The sequence below is a fragment of the Orbicella faveolata genome, unplaced genomic scaffold (assembly GCF_042242905.1).
Source record: "Orbicella faveolata isolate gen_17 unplaced genomic scaffold, um_ofav_v1 contig_48, whole genome shotgun sequence".
NCBI classification, from domain to species: Eukaryota; Metazoa; Cnidaria; class Anthozoa; order Scleractinia; family Merulinidae; genus Orbicella; species Orbicella faveolata.
This window is the reverse complement of record NW_028301578.1, coordinates 10,372,975-10,393,882: the sequence shown is the minus strand read 5'-3', so window position 1 is coordinate 10,393,882 and position 20,908 is coordinate 10,372,975. Positions and strand designations below refer to the sequence as shown.

Genomic DNA, 20,908 nt, shown 5'->3' with positions numbered 1-20,908 from the left:
ACTTCAAAACCTGAGAAAAATGATAGCATTTCCGCATATTTCGTTCAAAGTAGTACATGTTGCTGGTTTTCAGTGTCACGCAATTCAAAATAGATCAAAATAAAAATCAAAACCGGTCAAAAGAGAAAGTCCAGAATCTGGGAAATGAAAGAAGGTAAATATGCAAAGACTCTCGCCAAAATTCTGGTCACAGCAATTTTTCTTATGCGAGATATGCGGAGTAAATTTTTACCCAAATTTATAGAGATTTGTATGGAGACGCCATGCTGGTGCCCATCCATATGGGCACCAACATGGCGGCCGGAAACCAACAGAAACATCTGTCACTGAGTTTTGGTACAAAAGCGTGAATTTATCCCTCAAGGAACCCTAAAACATTAAAATAATACTTTTTCTAAGACGTGAACTGTTCAGATAGCCATGTTCCCCGAAATAAGTCACTTTTTTAACCATCATGACAGCTCTCTAGGCCGTCATGTAAATGCCGCGTCACGCAGAAGCTTAGAAATTCAAGCGTAGTTTATCACAAAACCAAGAACCCATTCGGAGCGAAACTTTGTATGAATATTAGTTTTCAGCTGCTCTTATACATCATTTAAGTAAAATCTCAGGAAGATCAATAGTTTTGTAGTTCGAAGTTTAGTGACGTCATGTGAAAACCAGCTATATCATCAAACAAGCACAAACATATTCCGAAATATTAAGCAAATTAATCCGCATATAAATTGCTTGTTTTCCTGTGAAGATTAGGGGAAGTTTGCTAAGGACTTTGCGGTTATTTCGTGTTTGCTAAAAAGTTAATTGAAATGCTGTATAATACATTGTATAATCAACTCGCAACGGGCGTTTGGTGCACTTTATGGTTTGAAAGACCGCGACAAGGTAAACTAAAAAACAAAAATATTATTCAATCTGTTAAATGCACGCGTCAGTTAACATATTTAACCTTTTGATGAGGTGTACTTTAAATGTTTCGCACCGTTTATTTCGGTGTTTAAATTAAGTGAAATTATATCTGAATGAGTTTAAGTCTCCAAAACCATTTTTAGCACTGATTCCGAAAATCTGAAAGATTTTTTTTTTTCGTTCAGAGTTTTAGGGTGCGTCTCTTTGAGGTGGTCTGGATTTGGATCAATGATCCAAGATCATTATGAGCATGGTAGATCAAATTGAAGGGACGGATGAATTTCACTCTAGTCTTGGATTCATAGCGTCGTGATCCGAGTGATGTTGGATCACTGATGACCCTGATTATATTAAGATCGTTCCAAAAATTAAAAGAATCACAAGAGTTAAAGCGACACCACACTTAAAAGTACGTACTGAGGCCTTAAGTGTCATCCTGGCGCGAGGAGTTAGGCGAAGGTGAAGAAGTAAAATATTCAGATACTCGTTGCAAGAAAATTATGATGCATTAAAGATTTCCCAACAAGTCTTGCAACAATGATCAGCTGGTACCAAAAATCGAATTTTTGCCGACTACCCTACTGCTGTCTTATTTGTTTTGAAGATCGAAAGAGTGCTTTGTGCGGTCCTTGTTTGTTTTTCCTAATGTAATAAATTCGGTTCACGCAGGCTCGAAACTCGCGTTTAAACCAGACCAAAACTTAAAGCGAAATAGCTTATTCCAATATAGCACAGAAAATCTAATTCTCAACCTAGAGCAGATGATCCAAAGTCAAACACACTCAAAGGTGTCGCATCCATAACAAACTTCTCGAAAGTGATTAGTTCTTAACACACACAATTGGAGTGAAAGCATCCGTTTTCTTAGCGTTAAGTGGATTGTAGCTATTTTAGGTTGAGAACTTAATCTTTGCGTCTCTTTCGAGTTTCACTTTTTTGGTGGTTTCGGGAAACGGAGGCTTTCGAAAGCACTGACGTCAGTTACATCCCGTGCAAATCAGTGAATCATAGTTATTTTTTTTTCCTCATAACGTGTCAGCGTTTTTGAGCGTTCTGAGTGTGGACAGTGATAACCCTGCGAAGGCGGTAGTGCGGATGTAAAGTGCGAGTTTAAATCAGTGCTTCTCATAATAAACACAGCACGATCTAGAAACCTTCTTTTACTTCATATACTCGGTTATATCTTACAGCTCTATCTTACATGGCTAAGGCCATTTTGCAAAGTAAAAACTGCCATCAAACAAACCTATTATAAAACAAATAAAAGGAACAAGAATGGTTCAGGTCTGGAAAGATTGAAACGAATTACGAACAAAGGGCTTCAATCCTGAAACTCAAAATCCGACATAAATCTGGATGGAGGTGATTAAATCTCACTATCAGCTAAATTTTTGGAGATTTCTCAGCTATCGGTTAAAAGTTAAGCCCGTTTTATTTGTCAGCTGCCAGTAAATTTTGCGGATCCCAGATCTCAGCTGCCAGTTCAATAAAAACGTGTCATCTCTCAGCTGACCATTTTCATCTTTTCTCAGCTCACGACCCTCACGTCTAATTGTTATTCGTTCGCTCGCACTGCTAGGTGTCTAGTTAATGATTAACAAGGATCTAAACAACAACAATGTTGGCTGGAGAACTAAAGCGCAAACATGTATTCTCTCTTTTCTAGCGCCGAGACATGGCGGATGGGGCCGATGGCAGCCAGTTAGTTGGCAGGAAACCCAGTGCTCAAATGGATATAAAACCAGATACCGCTATTGCAACGATCCTTCCCCAGCTCACGGTGGGCATGGCTGCAGCGGAAGTAGTAGCAAGCGGATAGACTGCAATGAATGTGACTACGGCAACGGAGGATGCGAACATATATGCGTAAACTATGTTGGTAGTCACAGCTGTAGATGCTATCCTGGTTACGAGCTTTACTCGGGAAAGAGATGCAGACGTACGTGATTTCGGCTTTTTTGGGGAAGTGTTGGTTAACAACATTTAGACAGTTAAACGCGCAGTAAATGCTCCTTGATCACATTAAAATGTATTCCATCATTTAGCTACAAACAGGTGCTACATTAAGGGTGGTTCTCACCAACGCAAAACATTATTATATTTAAGCACCGTTAACTTACAGTCATTTTTGTTGACCAAAGACGCATCTTATTACACATCTTATTACGTCGCACGTGTGCTGCCGCCAGCGGTAAATTCTCCGCTACCCATTTATACATAGTGCTGACCCGGATGTTCAATCTAGATCTTGGCGCCCTTACTATTTGGCCACCGCGCCTCCTTCTACGATGCGAAAAGAAACGATCTTTTCAAATTAGTTTGCACGTTTTGAAAACAAGGCGTTGATGGTTTTGCTTACGTTTTTTAGGAATCTCTTGTCACACAAGCGATTGGCCGCCGCCAAGTAATGGACAGATATCGTCACCTTGTAACAGTAATTCACAGGTGCGCTCTGGCACTTATTGCACGGTCACTTGTAATAATGGATATAAATTAGACGGACCTTCAAGCTCTGTTTGTGGCAGCGACGGCGAGTGGGATCCAAGATCAACTCCAAACTGTCGAGGTAAAAGGAATGTTTTTGGGCAGTTTGGGCTCGGGTTCTTGACAAAAGAAAAGAAATAATTACGATGCATGGGACTAAGCAAAGACAAAGCCGCCAGAGACATTGCATTTTCAGTCACATGTGACCAAATGCTTTACTGCCTTGCGCTCTAGGTGAAATCAAATATCAGAACTAGAAAAATCATGTTTCCGGTTTGATTGCATACATGCGTCAAATTTCGTTTATGGCTTTCAAAAATGCAACGCAAACCCGAACGCTGTGATTAAAATTGACTCATCTTCCGATCAGGTGTCGATTCTATGTGCTGAACAAAACGATCGAGGCCTTTGGCGGAAGGATTTAATTAAGATTTTCATGCACGACAATTGTGTTTGACAACAGAAGTTTACAATAAGATAACTTAGTCTTAAAGGGCTGCTGATCCGCTTTGGCGAATATTCTATAAAAATTACTTACGGATGGTCCTTTTTTCAGTGTTCGAGTGTCAAGCCCTAAGTGCCCCGGACCATGGTCAGATCACTCCTGATATTTGCAAAACAAAACCTCTCCATGGTCAAGTATGTTCTTACGAATGTAGCGCAGGCTACGCACGCACTGGGCCTAGTTCGAACACGTGTAACAATGGCTTCTGGACACAAGGAGGATTTCACTGTCAGGGTAAATCTTTACATCATACGTAGAGCTTTGTTAATTGCAAAGTACTGGTTGATGCTGCATAGTTACGCATAAACAGCACCAGACGAAAGAAAATGCAGTTAGAGGGTCTGAGTGACTGAGTTATTGAGTGACAGAGCTTCTGGGCGACTAAGCGACTAAGCGACTGAGTGACTGAGTGACTGAGCGGCTGAGCGGCTGAGCGGCTGAGCGGCTGAGCGGCTGAGCGGCTGAGCGGCTGAGCGGCTGAGCGGCTGAGCGGCTGAGCGGCTGAGCGGCTGAGCGGCTGAGCGGCTGAGCGGCTGAGCGGCTGAGCGGCTGAGCGGCTGAGCGGCTGAGCGGCTGAGCGGCTGAGCGGCTGAGCGGCTGAGCGGCTGAGCGGCTGAGCGGCTGAGCGGCTGAGCGGCTGAGCGGCTGAGCGGCTGAGCGGCTGAGCGGCTGAGCGGCTGAGCGGCTGAGCGGCTGAGCGGCTGAGCGGCTGAGCGGCTGAGCGGCTGAGCGGCTGAGCGGCTGAGCGGCTGAGCGGCTGAGCGGCTGAGCGGCTGAGCGGCTGAGCGGCTGAGCGGCTGAGCGGCTGAGCGGCTGAGCGGCTGAGCGGCTGAGCGGCTGAGCGGCTGAGCGGCTGAGCGGCTGAGCGGCTGAGTGGCTGAGTGGCTGAGTGGCTGAGTGGCTGAGTGGCTGAGTGGCTGAGTGGCTGAGTGGCTGAGTGGCTGAATGGCTGAGTGACTGATCATGAGTGACTGATCATGAGTGACTGATCATGAGTGACTGATCATGAGAGACTGATCATGAGAGACTGAGTGACTGAGTGACTGAATGCCTTGCTATATCTATATGCGTCAATAGCTGCAAGTCAGGTAACATGCAATTAAATCCAATATTGTTTTTTTCTGTTTAAAGACAATGAATCACCTTCATTTGGCGAAACCTGTCCATCTGCACAAAGTGTTTTCGCGGATGAAGGAAAATCTTCAGCCACAGTGAGCTGGGGACCAGTTACAGCTACAGATAACGATCAAGCTAGCGTTACTGTGTCCCCTCAAGTGACGTCACCACACGTTTTTTCTGAGGGAAGCCATACCGTGGTCTACACTGCTACAGATCCGTCGGGAAACACGAAACTCTGTTACCTTCGAATTACTGTTCAAGGTAAGAATGTCTTGGCGTATATGAAAACAACAACAACAACAACAACAATTAATCAACCAATCAAGGCATGCATGCTAATAATCTAATTGTGGGAAAATGGCTCTCGTTCCTTTGAATTTATTTAAATAAATGAACGGTTTTTTCATGTGAAACATATAGTTGAAAAAAAAAAAAAACGTTAAAAAGAAGAGTTAGCATTATATAATTGAGAACAGAAAAAATAATACTGCCTATCAAAAGGTATATCTTAAAATGAAGGCCATTTTAAACAGCGTGGCTCCTTCAGGTTTATCAATAATGGGACCTGGATCTAAAAAAAATAAGGAATTAAACTTCAAAAGCAAAGTATAATGCTAAAGAAATGATTGTTGTGAAGAGATCAAGTGAACGCGCGGAGAAACAATTCAGTTTTTCGTTGAATGAAATAGTCTTCTCGGAGGTGTTAGCATTCTTTGTAGAAACTACCTTTGTTACATTCTATCCGTCAGTATCAACAAATTTGATTAGGAATAAGTCGTTGTTATTTAATAACTTCTCAAACCCAATGCCCCAGGACGGTTATTTCACCTAATCATATTTCATTTTAGCTCTTCGATGTTCTGTACTGTTCGCACCTGCAAACGGCAGACTGGAGAATGCGGCCTGTGGAAATGTCTATGGAAGCTTATGCCGACTGGCATGCTACAAGGGGTATGAATTGAAAGGATCTGTTGAGAGAAAGTGCGACAAGATAGCAGGGACAAATGTGGCCCAATGGACAGGAAATACAACTTCCTGTGAAAGTAAGTATGGGCATGTTTTGTCCATTCCTTCATAATGTGTGGTAAACTAAGAAACATTCTTGACAAGATGGCTTGCATGGAACCATACTTTCTTTGAACATGCCAAAGAAGCTCTAGTTGAAATTCTTTTTTTTTTTTCCTATTGTTTTGCAAAAAAAACAAAACAAAACAAAACAAAACAAAAAAACAGATTTGAAGGAGTCTTGCTCCCCCCTGGATGAGATGCTAGTCTATCGCAGCTTTCTCCTCGGCATTCAGACAGGAATTTGCCCTGTCGTGGTTTCTCTCCATCAGTACCTCTAGTGCTTTCGAACTAATCGTTTGCTATTTATGTCTTAGCTATCCACTGTCCATCTCTAAACACTCCTGATCACGCCATTCAGGCCGGGTACGGCTGCGGTGGTCCAAGCTCTAGCTACAGCACATCCTGCTATTTCAGTTGTATGTTGGGATACGAGGCTGTAGGAGGATCACAGAAAAGAACTTGTCTGGAAACTGGACAGTGGAGTGGAACCGAACTTCAGTGCCAAGGTAAGGAAATGATATCCACGTTTATGGGAAACGGGATTGCTGTTTGTCGTCGATGTAGATTAAGAAAAAAAAATCTAAACGCAGGTAAATACAGTTTCGAAAAGAGAAAAACAAAGTGTTTTTTAACCTGTGTGAAGTAAATGACCTCCTCCCTATCTTTAAGCTTCTGCGCCGGATTTTTCAAAAGCCCAGTTAACACAAACTCAGAGTTGAAAATTAACTTAAGTATTATTTTTTTCTTGTATGTTTTTTACTTCCTTTGTTTTGTTTAGTTTGAGATTACCCCATTTCAAAACTAAAGGCCAAACGATATAAGAAGAAAACTTCACCGAAATGTTGCAAAACCATTGACATCAAAATTTAGGTCAATCCTGGGTTAGCTTAATCGGGCTTTGAACATCTCCGAACACAAGGTTAAGGCCCTAGTGTTGTCTCGGCAGGCAACTCTACTGGACAGAATTACCTATCAAGACCTGTTCACAAATGTTAGTTTTTTTGTTTTTTTTTAATAAAAATGACTTTAGATTTCTTGTCTCGTTATAAATTGTCACCAGGCTTAAAGCTTAGGTTGCGCCAAATGACGCAAGAAATGATCCATCGATAATTTTGTGTTGCCTTGCAGCGATCACCTGTCCTTCAATTACTATTACGTCGAAAGGACTGGACATCACCCCCTCATTCTGCACCAATGCAAGCGCTGTCATTCATTACGCAACAGATTGCCGATTCACCTGCAGGAGCGGATATCAACACCATGGGCCTGGGCTGAAGACTTGTAACCAGCAGAAGACCTGGTCTCCATTAGGGAATCCATGGTGCAAGGGTGAGTTGGTAACTTTACAAAACTCAGCTTACGACATGGTAACACCTATTGTGAATCGCCATGTTTCAAATATAAATTTTTACCAAGCTAATTATGAAGCCTTTAATATTAGAGAAGTGCAATAGGACAAGTAGCGCTTAAATGAAATGTGGTTTAAATTGAAAACAGAGCAGATTAAAGAAAAATAACATTGTAGATGTTGTCGTTGTTGTTCTTAACGATGGTAACGATGATGGTAAGGGGGAATATGAGGAAGGTGACGAGGAAAAGTAGTAGTAGCAGGAGCAGCAGGAGGAGCAGGAGAAATATCAAAGAGAGGGAGGTGGGGAGAATGTGATGATAAGTCTTTTGCTGCTGTCTATGATGCTGTTTGGCTTTGTTAGTCTCTTCGTATAACAGTCGAGGTTCAACAATGACTTGTGTATAGTTTCGTCTTCTTGTTGTAAAGGATATATTCTTTTCGTTTATAGATGTCTCGGCACCAGTATTTTCAAACTGCCCATCAAATATTGTAGCCACCGCTGACAGAGGTACAACGTCGACACAGGTCACTTGGTCTCATCCTTCAGCTACAGACAACTCCGGCCTCATTCCCAACATAACACGCTATGGGAAACTACCTGGGGACTTATTTCCTGCTGGAGAACACAACATCCGGTACTTGGCTTTAGACAAAACAGGGAACGTTGCCGAATGCAAATTTAAAGTCTTCGTTTCAGGTAATTTGCATATGTCCCGCGCGGGAATATTTGTTTGCAGCATTTGCCTCATCAGAATAAGCGCTTGTGATCGAGCTCTGAAAAATATCAGCTCTGATTGAAAGAACATGCACGGATAAAATATTTTTCCCCTTCTAGTATGCATGGAGCATGACATTATGCGTGCGTAGAGTTAAAAGAGTCAAAATTTTACAACGATTATTTAGGTGCATTAAGGGCTTTTGGCACTAACATATTTCGAAGGTTTTTTCTTTTTTCTCTCTTTTTTTTTTTCATCATTTTAGTATATACCTCATAAGTGAATAGTACCTATCACATGTTCGATCTGATTGGTTAACTCGGGGATGACTAAAATTTTCCGACCGTTTGTCGGTTTTTTGCTAGAACTAAGACACTTTTTTGGTCCATTAGTTACCTCATAGCCTGTCTCTTTCCGTAAGTGCGACTGTGATCATGACACAGGCTAGTTACCTCAGTGTCCGTGAAAGTGGTTGCACACTATTCACCTCCGCTTCAGTGAATAAGTGTTATTTAGTATGAGCGCACTCAGTGATCTTGGTGTTTCAAGCAATCTGATTGGTTCGCTATCTCGGGCTAATGAGTATTATTCACTACCTAAAGAATACCTGTTAAATATGCCATGCAAAGCACGAAATCGATTCAATGTTCATCGTTCGTCATCCTCGTTTGCTAACATCCTTTAATAGATTGAAAAATAGTACGTCCATGCACTCGGAAGAAATCACAATTTTGTACTATTGTTACCTTTTTAAGTGGTCCGCTGCCTGCCAAAGTTGTATTCTCCAGCTGGAGGTTCCTTACAGTGTACCAAAGACAATCAGTATGGATCAGAATGCTCCTTCGCTTGTCAGGATGGCCACACCATGAGTGGCTCTGACCGCAGAGTCTGCGAGAAAGATCCAGTTACGTCCGTGGGTGTCTGGACGGGAAATGAGACGAGATGTGAACGTATGTAAAAAAACAATATTTAAGTTCATGTCAGAGTGCCCACCCCCCCCCCCCCCTCCCCCACACCTAGAAAAAGAAACAACAACAACGACAACGAAACTAACAAACAAACAAACATACTTAAGGTATTCAATTTTCAGATTTACCTTATTTGCTCTTCTTACAGCCTCCGCCTGAAATCAATAGACCTTCAAAGCAATAATGAAACATTTCCACGCAAGTTAATCTTTGCCTATTTATATTTCTTTTGCCAAGTAGCTTTCATTCCCAGTAAGCTGGAAGTAAAAATCGCCTTTAATTTGATGGCAGGGAAAAGGAAAGCACCATGAAAATGGTTAATAGCCTTTTGCAATTGTAGTGGAAACTTCTGCACAAGTGGTTCATATTTTCTGAATACCTTTATAGACAGAATTCTGACTGTAAAAAAAAAAAAAAAAAGTGCTTCGTCGATGTTTAAAAGTCGATCTTTCTAGCTCGTAAGTCCACCAAGTGCACAAAGTAATAAGTCACCTTAATTTATCTTTCCTTAGTGGTGAAGTGTGCTCGACTCTTCCCCCCTCCTCACAGCATACAGTCTGGCTGCGGAGGCGATTCCTTGTTCAACGTTTTTGGTGACAAATGTCTTTTATACTGCGCCCGTGGCTACCACCGGGTTAACGGCTCGACTGAGAGGGTCTGTCTAGCAAATGGCACATGGTCTGGTGAAGAACCGTACTGTCAAGGTAAGGGAAGCAGCAAAAAAGAGGAATAGTTGCGACAAGCTTTTACAAAACAAATTTACGCCGATACGCAGGAGGCGAAACTTTATTGATCCTATAAAATCGGTATTCCAAGTCTGAAAATGTGGTTAGGATTAGCACGCAACCCTTTCTTTTTTGTTCAATCTTAGCAGCTAAGAAAGAGGAGAAAAGAGAGATGAGAAGAGAGATATATGTGTGAACTATTTTAGGGTCGATTTGTTAAAAGTTTATAGTTTCAGAGAAGAAAACAAATAACTTTTTGTCCGCAAGCGTTTGATGAGGAATTCTCATGTCAGCACAAAATTCCTAAAACATTTACTGAATAAGATTTTACTTGTTTTATTTTTTTGGTACAGTTGTCCGCTGTAAGGTCCTTCTACCTCCAACGGATGGTCAGGTGACACCACACTCCTGCACGACTTCTCCTGAATACGATACTACATGCCACTTTTCTTGTCCCAAAGGCTATAGGCTGCACGGAGAACCAATAGCGACATGCCTTAGCGACGGTCAGTGGTCGAAAAACACCACTTCTGTTTGCAAAGGTTGGTTTATCTTCCAAGAAGTTAATTTTTTTTTGTCTTCTTATTACGGCCTGGTGTGGGGCAGAAAAAAAGACCTTGAAATTGTTTTATTCCGTGAGCTTTTGGGAGGCAGCATGGCCGATTAGTCTAGGGCGACGGATTTGAAATCTGAAGGTCCCTGGTTCAATCCTCACCTTATCGTTATCTGGATTTGCTGTTCATAGTCTCGAGTTCAAGCGCTTGACCGACTTTCGTAAATAGCTAACTGGTCAGCCTCCCACCAATTGAGATTATTAATTATTTATGTTCTATTTGCAAGCTGTGTTTGTTTAGTTGCGGAGTCCTCAATTAGCACAACAGTGTTAAATACATTTTAGAATTAAATAAAATTAATCATTGATTGATTGATTGATTGATTGATTTTTATTTATTTATTTTAAAACCGACCGAGTGTTCTTCATCTGTGATATTGCTCGTTCATGCCGTTGACTTCGTTAATTATTCACTGTTAATTGATACATTTAAATACTTGCAGACGTGGAAAGACCCTCCTTTGGCGTTACTTGCCCCAGTGATATCAAACGTTACGCAGACAGGGCTAACAACTATACCACAGTAAACTGGGCACCAGTGGTTGCCACTGATAACTCTGGCGTGGTAACGAGTGTGACCGAATATGGTGTGCCAACCGTAAATAGATTCTACCAAGGACGACACCGGGTCACTTACAACGCCAGCGACGCAGCAGGGAATTACAAAGTCTGCACGTTTTTCGTGACAGTCGAGGGTAAGCCATTTGCGAACGGCACTGAAAGTGCAGATTAGGTATCCTGTAAAGCAATGGCAATTGCGTATTGTTAACAAACCTCAGCATCAAATACGAAAGGCCCTTTTAAAACAGTCTCTATAGATATAGCTGACAACTCAACAGTTGTTTAAATTGAGCGCTAATTTGCAGGTCCTGCCTCTTGTAACTTTAAAAAAAAAAGATAACTGTTTTAGGCAACGTTCATTTGCAACAAATTGGTCACATAATGGTTTGAATGCATTTTTCTGCGAAAAAAAACAAAAAAAAAACGTGTGGTTACAATTTAATATTACGTGTCAAAATTGTGCGACATATAGACATTTAATGAATATTGATTATTTTTATTACTGTGATTATTGTATGCGCTTTCTAAGTTAGCCAGTGAATACAAAATTGATGACCGTTGCTGAATAATCGTTCTAACATGTCATATTTTCCGTTCGTCTATAGTTTTACGATGCCAAACGTTGTTTCCTCCACTGAACGGCTTTGTAGAGAGAGAATGTGATAACACCTACGGCTCCACATGTAAAATGACGTGCAACGATGGGTACAACTTGCTCGGGTCTGACATTCTTACCTGCCTTAAGAAACCGGGCCATATTACAGGATACTGGGACGAACCAGTACCAGTCTGTAAAAGTAAGTGGCAAATATGTTTGTTAACCATCATGTCACGCTGCTAGTATGCACAGCCATTTGGCTTTGTATTCATTTTGAGAAAGAAAAGTTATTCAAGTTTATCAGTTATATAGGCCCTGGTCAATAACGGTGCACGATAGTTGACGATATTTGATAGCATCCTAACTATTATCGACTATCATAACGTGGTGAAACGGGAAAAAAAAAAAACTATCATTGACTATCAAGAAGAGTCTGAACAAGCTCAACGTAAATGATAGTTGATGATAGTCGGAGGTAGGGTGCGGGAGTAAGTAGTCAAACGAAAGCGCGCGGTACAGCTATCATCAACTATCATCGTCTTCATTACCAGTGCTTGAAAATTCAGAGTATTCCTAGTTTCTTACTATCTGAGGACGTTTCTATATATTGCAAATACTGATTTTATTCTTGGGGAAAAAGCCTCCTTAATGTGTCTATATAGAGTCTAAATATAAGGCTGCAAAAGATCTTTAAAGGGTCAAATAGTAGCGTATACTAGGCGTTTTAGGCTTAACACTTCTCCGGTATGTGAAAAGACTTGGTTCCATCTATATCATAACGTGTATATCATTAAGCTCTATAAGTCTATAACATTAACCTATTCATATAGTTTTCGTGTACATTGTTGTAATTAGAATAGAACCACTAACATGGCTATTGTTAAAAACTAAAGACACGACACGGCTATTTACATTTAGCTATTTTCTCTATTGATTTTTTTTTTTTTTCAGTACGGTCATGTTCTTCCCTAAATGCACCTCGGTATGGTTTTATTTATCCGCACATGTGTACGTCTTTCCCAGTCAGCGGAACCATCTGCTATTTCGAATGCAGACATGGTTTCCTTGGAAACGGTGGAACTACTGAGATTCTTTGTGGGAATGATGGAAAGTGGAGCAAAAATGAATCGTCAATTTTGCAATGCCTTGGTAAGGGCTTTGGAAAACACATGCCCCAAGATATGTTGTATATGCCATATAACTTAAAGTATTAATCGGGATACGATGTATAATTATCATTCTTAAATATCGTTTGTAACTGCAACTAGGTGGAGATTCATCGTATCATCTCGCCCAGGTGTAAATACATTTAGATTTTGTAACGTGTCTCTTCGGCCTCAGTAAGCTTCGTTAGAATGGTAACAACCGCCAACATGGCCAGATACACAAACAGCTTCAAGTTGTTTACAACGACAGTCTTCTCTAAAAACTAGATCATCTCAACCATTGAAATTCGGTCCAGCTCTAGACATCCTGTAGACACATATAAGTATAGTATCTATAGAAAAGAACTAGCAATGACTGTAACAGTCTTCCATCTGATTACTTATCGGACGACTCCTCCACAAAATTTGAGGCCTCTATCTCTGAACACGTTTATTTGTTGTAATTGTTTGAGCTTTCCCTATTTATTTTTGTGTTTATATTTTGTCTTGTTTAATCTTGCACTCACGTCACTATAATTGACTTTGCAAGAATCAAATGTAAATATAATTGTTTGGTTCGCTAGTACCTATTCGATTCTTGTGCAGTGTGATTATACGTATTTTGTTGTAAATGTGAAGTAGTATTATTTTAGTTATACCTGTATGGCTGTGTGGGAAGTCTATAAGAATACGTTTATCATCAGCAATACTTTATGACACTTTCCATTGGTGAAATGACCATTTATATCTAATCAAATATCTTTTTTTTTCTTTGAAATTTTGTGCAATTTCGTATGTCCATAAGAACTAGTAAAAGTTCATTGTATTATCCAGAAGCCCGAATGAATGAGTGGCTTGACGTAAAAAAAAAAAAAAAAAAGTGTCGCTCTCCCAAATTTTCAGGAGTATTTCTAGAGAAAAACTCCACGGGTCGAAAATGTTCCCCCATTTATTTAAAGACAGAAATGCGGCGTTTAGCCCATCAGAGTGCATGCATTTCAACACGCGAAGATAACGCGTTAAGTGTTTAGGAAGAGCTTACGGCTCTTTGGATTTCGTTTCCCATAATATGCCTTATGTTGGTATATTCGTATAGATGTTACTGCACCAGTGTTCATGAGGTGTCCTTCAGATATTCGTGCAAACATCAATGCAAATTCTACAGCATTGGTTAACTGGACCCTACCCGTCGCGCTGGACAACAGCAATCTAGCTCCACAATTGACGGTATTTCCACCAGAGATTAGCCCCCCACAGATCTTTAACGGAACTGCTTTAGTTGTGTACACTGCTAGGGATGCAAGTGGGAACAAGAAAGAGTGCTCGTTTAGAATTATATTAGAAGGTCAGTCTTAATTAGATGTTATTAAGTGTATCGTGGATTATGTCAAATTGAGTATCCAGCCCCTGTTCAATCTTGCGAAATTACGTGGTGTCATCGTGTCCTCCTCTCTGTCTTGATAACAGGGTCTGAAATTTTAGTGCTGCAATATACTGTGTCCTCTGCCACCCACCATGCCTCGGTCCACAAGAGAAGACTCACCACCCTTTCTCCTTCTCCACGGTCATTGAGTGATTTGACATTGACAAATTTTGGCAGGTAGGACGACCTCAATCCAATAGCATATATTGACACAAGTCCTTCATTTATTTTCGTCGCAGACAATTTAGGTCCCCAGGTGGTATATTGTCCCCCAGACCAAAACATCACCGCTACGAAGACGAGAACAAGAGTAATGTGGAATGACCCTCAGTTTAAAGACAACAGCAACAGTCCATTGGTGATAACATGCAGTCATCAAAGTGGAACTGAGTTCTACTGGGGGACCTGGAATATACATTGTACAGCCTATGATAATAATCCCAACAACAAGCCTGCTGTTTGCCAGTTTTCACTAACAGTTAAACGTAAGTAGCAAGTAGATTAACTAAAGATCTTAGACCTAAACTTCAATAGTGAAAAAAAGGACAGAAACTTAAAAAAAAACATCTTTGTAAGACTTTCCGTGAGTTGTGATACCCTCCGTGCACACATAGATACAACCCATTAGCTTAAACTAATCAAACAGGTTGGTATTAAAGTTAAACTCGACTCATACGGCTGGCAGTCTGTTTTTCTCTCGAAATTCAGCAGGGGATATGAGGTAAGACACCTTAGTCTTGTCTGTGCTTCTTCTTTTGTTCTCTACTCTTCCCTACTCGGTCACGCTTAACACTCGTCTAAGTGAACTGTAAGGAAAAAAAAAAAAAAAAAAACCGCTGCCAGCAGGCTAAACTCAACTACCTTTTTGTTTTTTTTTTTTGGTAGGGTGGTTTTGCCTCCTTCCTTTGCTCATACATGAGAAATTACGGTGATTTCTTCAGAATTCCATCAGTTCAACGATAATTGCCCATCTAACAACTATATTCCATGTTGCTGTGCGTCTGTTTTGTAATAGATCACAGTGCGGTCAAAGTGCGGTAAGTTCTTACCACATTTTGACGTCTTCTAAGATCCATTACTAAACAGACGCACGGCAACACGGAATTTGTTTATATGATATAGAGACAAACTGCTACAGACACAGCTTTTTTTTATCCCAAAATCTTTCAACATAACTCAAAAGCCGGCCTTTGCCCACTTTGGCAAACACAGAAAAAGCCCTTCGACGTAATCTATTGTCTAAACAAAATCAAGCAATCTCATTGGTTGCTATGCGCAGCAAAGAATTTTGATTGGCCCAGGAAAATCACGCCACTGTCAAACTTGACTCGAAAGTCGCTTCTCGTCGGAATGAAACTTACAGCGAAAGCTGAAGTGAACTACGAGATCTATAAATCTTAAAGAAAATGCTGAAAAAGTCAAGTCAGTTTTTCAAATCAGAGTAGCGCTGTGAGCCGAAAAGCTTGGAAATTGCCTTGATAAATGCAGGAGTTGAAAAAATACGCTTGGAAAACTTGCGGTTGCGGTCAACACTTGACGCCATTGGATTCGAGTTTTGAACGAAAATAGTGTTAAGGGTGACAGTGGAAGTTTGTATCCTCTGTGGTTGGGGATTCTCTGCGATACAGTTGGCCGTGAGCTGTAGAGCTATACTTTGTTCGCTGCTGTGCCCTGAAACGGACTGGAACATTCGCGTCGGAAAGCAAGGTTATGTGGTTACTTTAATTGACGTGTCAACAATGATTTTGAGACTGAGAATTTTTTTAATAAATTAATGTCATATTTTTTTCTTTTTTTTTTACATTGGGTCTTTTAAGCAATGGTTTCTTACCTTGACCAATTTTGTGTTTGGTTTAGTCTCGCTCGACTGCCGAGGGAGACTGCCTGAGTATTTTTTCTGCGTCATTTTTGCTAAAAAAGAAGCATTTTATATCTTCTTCCTGCCTCTCGTACCTGTCCAATGCCTCGACAAGACTTTTGTGCACCTACCTTATCTTTCACCCGGTCACGTAAAATGTTATCTAAATTCTCAAAAAATTTCCGCCATTTTAAAACAAAGAGGGAAAAACGTTTTAATGATGATGTCAATCGCGCGTATGTCCTCTAATAGGTCACCCGCGAGAACCAATCAAAATGCGAGAATAACTTGCGTTATTATATAAATTTGCATAATGTATAAGACATTGAGTTGCTTGCGACAATGTGATAAATTAAATGATTATGAAGTTTTCTTTTTTAACAAGAACCGTCACTAAGAGTATAATGAAACAATACCAAGTTATTAAAATTCGTAACTTTCTTTACATATGCAGCCACGGAGTGCAGTTACCTGCCTCCTCCCAAAGGAGGTGCAAGTGGTTGTGACGAGTGGATGTTTGGAAGGTTCTGTTCGCCTTTTTGCAACAACAAATCGGACTTTGCTCAACCTTTGCTTTCGAGTATGTGGGTTTGCGGAGCATCAGGAACTTGGATGCCAACCAATCGTTTTCCAGACTGTACAAGTGAGTAATCATTGCTTGTATTTTTAACGAGTGATAGCGTATACCTATAGAGAGAGGTAATTATAGGAGTATGGAGATTTATGCAAGTAAAAACACGTCATTTTTAACTCGTAAATTGCAATAGCACATTACTAGCTGTTGGCGGTAGGCAGATTATTTCAACTGACAGTCAAATATATATTTTGACCTATTCTCTGCTGTCAGTTATGCTCCATTCAGATTCTCTGATAATGCGCGAAAGAACCAACTTGTTTTGCTCACCATACCATTTGTAGGGGTATACCGCCCCAACGATGTCAGGATGGCAATGGATCTCCATTACTACTATGGTGACTGTTCTACACCAGAAGCCCAGGCTCAAATTAAGCAGAACTTTATCCAACTGTTGAACGAGTCTTTCTTCAAAGAGGTCTGTCAGGACCCAGCACTTAAAGACAAGTGCAAGGTAGAGAACGTGGAGGTCAGGTGCTCTGCGGTAGTTTCGGTTACCAGTAGGCGAAAGCGTTCAGCAGGTATGGCAAATTTGCAGTAAGCTCAAAATTAAGAAACGAGAAACATTCATTGTGTTTCTATTATCGAGTTACAAAAAGACAAATGGAAGTGTGTGAGAACTAGAACCGAGCCACAGGCAAGTGTTTCCACAGCCCTTTGGAGTCCTCCCAACTTTAACAATTGTTTGTATAACTCGATCGAAAAAAATAAATACTGTTCTAATTCTTTTGGAATAAAAACTGCCAGGAAAAGAGAATTCTGTTTGCTCGGGCGTTTATTACGTCAGCAGCTCGTGCTGAATATGATGTCTATCAAGTCAAAGAAGTGCAGCTCTGAACTCGCGCCTTTGTACAAAGTTTTTCCCAATATATTTTAGTGATTTGGAGTTATTCAAACCTCTGCTACCTTAAGAACCTTCGTTTATTTGGATACTCGAATCACAGACGGGCGGAAGGACGGACAGACAGACAGACAGACAGACAGACAGAGAGGAATTAGTACACCAAAGCTTCTTTTTGGTTGACCACTTCTTACATTTTCGTACACGTTCTCTCGAAAATTCAAATAAAGGTCCTATTCAAAGCTCTCCTTCTCACTGTTGTATATTAGAATTTGCACTATGGACCACTTACATGTTAAGCATAATTAGCATAACAGTACTACAAAAGCCCTGTAATTTAAATGACCAGCAGACTGTTTTTGCCCCTCTACTTTTACTTTCCAGAAAATGCAGATGGCCATAGAAGAACTCGACGATCAATTCCAAGAACCACAATTACTCTAGATATCGTTGGTAGGTTGAAAGCACACGACTCAACCTTTTCATTAAGCTTTTAAAGATCTCAGTTTAAGGTTTCAGAGCAAATGTGAAAGTTTTTTTCTTTCTTTCTTTCTTTTTTTTTTTTTTCTCTTTTTTTTCTGTTTAACTCTTATAGTGGACCTCGAAGGCATTGAATCAAATGACACCAAAGAAGGCCAGGTTATGATTGGCGAGGAAGGCATGAAAATTTCCAAAAATATCAGCAGCCGGATAAAAGCTGCGGTTGAAAACGGCAGTTTCAGCCTCAACGTCAGTAGCACTGTGTTCGCTACTAATAGAAAGTCGATGAATATCTCAGAGCCTCAACTGTTTTGCATCAAAGGGCAAACGTTCAGAGACGGATATTGCCGTAAGTACTGTTTGGTTAGCATTTGTATACTGATTTGGTTTGCCGTTCCGGTTCAAAAGACTCATAAATGAGCAACTAAACTCGGCAATGCCATGATAAGGGCTAAATAGGACTCCTTAGAGCCTTTTTCCATGAAGTACCTAGTACGTTTTCTACTAGTTAATTAGGCTTACTGCAGCGCCATTAAAACCAGATGGTATTTGAGAGGTTCACAACAGTGAGCCGACTCATTTTCCTTCTCTCTGAGATAGAACAGTTAGAAAACACGTTAGGGCACAGCCAAGTGCGACTACAATAACTAGCGGTTGTACGAGTTCCCATAAACGGAAAAGAACATTAAAACAGTAGCTCGATCTTTAAAGAGCGAGAAAATAATCGTTTCAGTTATGTGGCAGAGTCATGCAATGGCAAAGAGTGCAAAACAAACTTACCGAGTACAACTTTTATAGTGTTCCTGGACCTTCGTTATAGCTGGTACATTCTATAACTCTAAAGACTTCTGTCAATCGAAAGGAACTATAAATATAGAATTGCTTATTAGTTTACCTGCATTGAGGTAAGTTGAATTTGCATATCTTACGTTCATAGAAACTTCCTGACTGCGTTTTTGTCTTTGTGATCTACAGTCAACTGCACACTGGGTACTTACTTAAACAGTACCACTGGAAAGTGCGAGGACTGTCCTATCGGATCATACCAAGAGCTCAGTGCGCAGGAAGAGTGTTCGATGTGTCCATCGGGCACTTCAACAACTGGCTCCAGAACAGAGAGCAGCACTAACTGCTTAGGTAACTGTCTTCTTTAGCTACCCTATCGAAACCGAGGTTTCTCTCTGAACAGTAGACTTCAACAACCCACGAGACGTTCCAAAAACTCAGTGACGTAATTCGACATAACCTGTGTCTCGGATTGACTGTGACTCGGGACTTGGCATTCCAGGATTTATCAATTACCTATCAGATGCAGTGCACATGAATGCTTACTTACATATCCAACCAAAACTGTTCATTTTTCTTTCAAGTTACGACAAATTGCGAAAACGAAATTAGGCAAACTTTGTAAGGATGGTCATTCTACTCAGTTTGAACTTCGTACCTAGTGTTCCCTCTCTCCCATCTTTTTTTGTTGTTGTTGTTGTTGTTGTTTTGTTTTTTTGTTTCACTGAATACTCAAGCTAATTCTCTATGATATATAGAGGCGGGGTGCCCGAATCATTCTGAACAGTTTCCAATATGGCTACCAGTTTCCAAAATGGCTACTAGTTTTTAGCGGAGGGTTTGTAAGGAACAAATTGTGCAACAATGTCACCACAGGTTGTCACTATTATCACGTTTAAGGTCAAAGTGGTCCCAATAGACTGAAGCTTGTGGCCTTTAGAATTAAGCATTAACAGCAGCCTGTCTTTATTATTTCTCCTAAAGGTCTCTGCAAACCTGGTTCGTACTCCCCAACCGGCATGGAGCCTTGCTTTCTTTGTGACAAGGGTTATTATCAGGCCATAGAAGGTCAAGAGTCGTGCTTACAATGTAGTCCGAATAAGACAACTTCTGGTGAGGGATCCAACAGTTCTGTGCAATGTGGAGGTGCGTATTTAACAACTACTTTATGTGTCTGGTATTTGCTATATCAAGCGTTTCGAATTATATTTAACCCCAAAAGAGGTGTCGGTTAGCTGGGTGAATTTTGGATTAAGATGATCGGGTTCTTCCCATAACCTGCGACGTTCATTTCCTTCCGTTGTTTGCCAAGGAAGCAAGGAAGATATGGACACAATGTGTTTCTCTACAAACGAAAGTAAATACCTGTTGGCTACTAGCAAGTTGTTAGGGCAACTGGAGAAAATAATGCCAGGGAGTGGCTTTTGACCGGCTAGCAAGTATCCCCAAGCTGAGCTCCGGACTGGTTTAAGGCTTTTGTTGTGACTGGCATGGAAATTTGGGTTCTAGCACTTCCCTACAATATGGGTAGATATGGTGCCAGTGTCGGATACGATGTTATTATAATTTTTCATCAATTTAAAATACGATTCAGCGTGGTGTTGCTGTTTCCAAATTGTTTAGAACTCTCCATTCACATTCACTTTCGATCAACTATTTTCCACAGTTCCATGCCCAGCTGGATCATTTTCGCCAACTGGACTGGCTCCATGTTGTTTATGCGATCGACGCTCTTTTCAGCCGCGCAATGAGAGTCGAGTGTGTTTTTCGTGCCCAGGAACAACTATAACACTGAAACCCGGATCAAAGAATTCACAGGATTGCATAGGTTAGTAGTCTCTCCCGAAACACTGTGAGCTACCCTTTTGCCTTGCCAAAATAGCTCTCTAGAATTACTTTCAAAGAAAATATCTAAGGTAAATAAAAATTCAACTCTACAGATAGTTGATGATTTGACCTTTACGAAATAAAGTTAATTTTGTTTACTAATTACAGGTTATTAACTAAGCCACAAGGACAACAAATTGGTAAAACTACCGAAGAGGAACAAGTGTGCTTTGGATGTTGGAAGAATAATACGAATTCAAACGTTGAACAGAAAAAAAAAAAAACAAAACAAAAGTAGAA

General features: G+C 40.6%; 1 protein-coding gene across 1 annotated transcript in view; it reads left to right on the top strand.

Moving 5' to 3' along the window:
* The window catches only part of LOC110039678 (uncharacterized), a 36,009-nt gene that overhangs the window by 2,833 nt on the left and 12,268 nt on the right, over positions 1–20,908 (top strand). Inside the window, exons 3-25 of the mRNA XM_089280639.1 lie at positions 2,573–2,845; positions 3,275–3,472; positions 3,947–4,129; positions 5,027–5,275; positions 5,863–6,057; positions 6,397–6,588; positions 7,211–7,411; positions 7,882–8,130; positions 8,905–9,099; positions 9,630–9,821; positions 10,196–10,384; positions 10,899–11,150; positions 11,622–11,813; positions 12,566–12,763; positions 13,856–14,104; positions 14,422–14,667; positions 16,495–16,683; positions 16,959–17,195; positions 17,900–17,968; positions 18,111–18,344; positions 18,971–19,132; positions 19,766–19,927; positions 20,448–20,609. Coding sequence (XP_089136765.1) covers positions 2,573–2,845; positions 3,275–3,472; positions 3,947–4,129; positions 5,027–5,275; positions 5,863–6,057; positions 6,397–6,588; positions 7,211–7,411; positions 7,882–8,130; positions 8,905–9,099; positions 9,630–9,821; positions 10,196–10,384; positions 10,899–11,150; positions 11,622–11,813; positions 12,566–12,763; positions 13,856–14,104; positions 14,422–14,667; positions 16,495–16,683; positions 16,959–17,195; positions 17,900–17,968; positions 18,111–18,344; positions 18,971–19,132; positions 19,766–19,927; positions 20,448–20,609 — 4,668 coding nt within the window. The remainder of the gene's footprint in view (positions 1–2,572; positions 2,846–3,274; positions 3,473–3,946; positions 4,130–5,026; positions 5,276–5,862; positions 6,058–6,396; positions 6,589–7,210; positions 7,412–7,881; positions 8,131–8,904; positions 9,100–9,629; positions 9,822–10,195; positions 10,385–10,898; positions 11,151–11,621; positions 11,814–12,565; positions 12,764–13,855; positions 14,105–14,421; positions 14,668–16,494; positions 16,684–16,958; positions 17,196–17,899; positions 17,969–18,110; positions 18,345–18,970; positions 19,133–19,765; positions 19,928–20,447; positions 20,610–20,908) is intronic.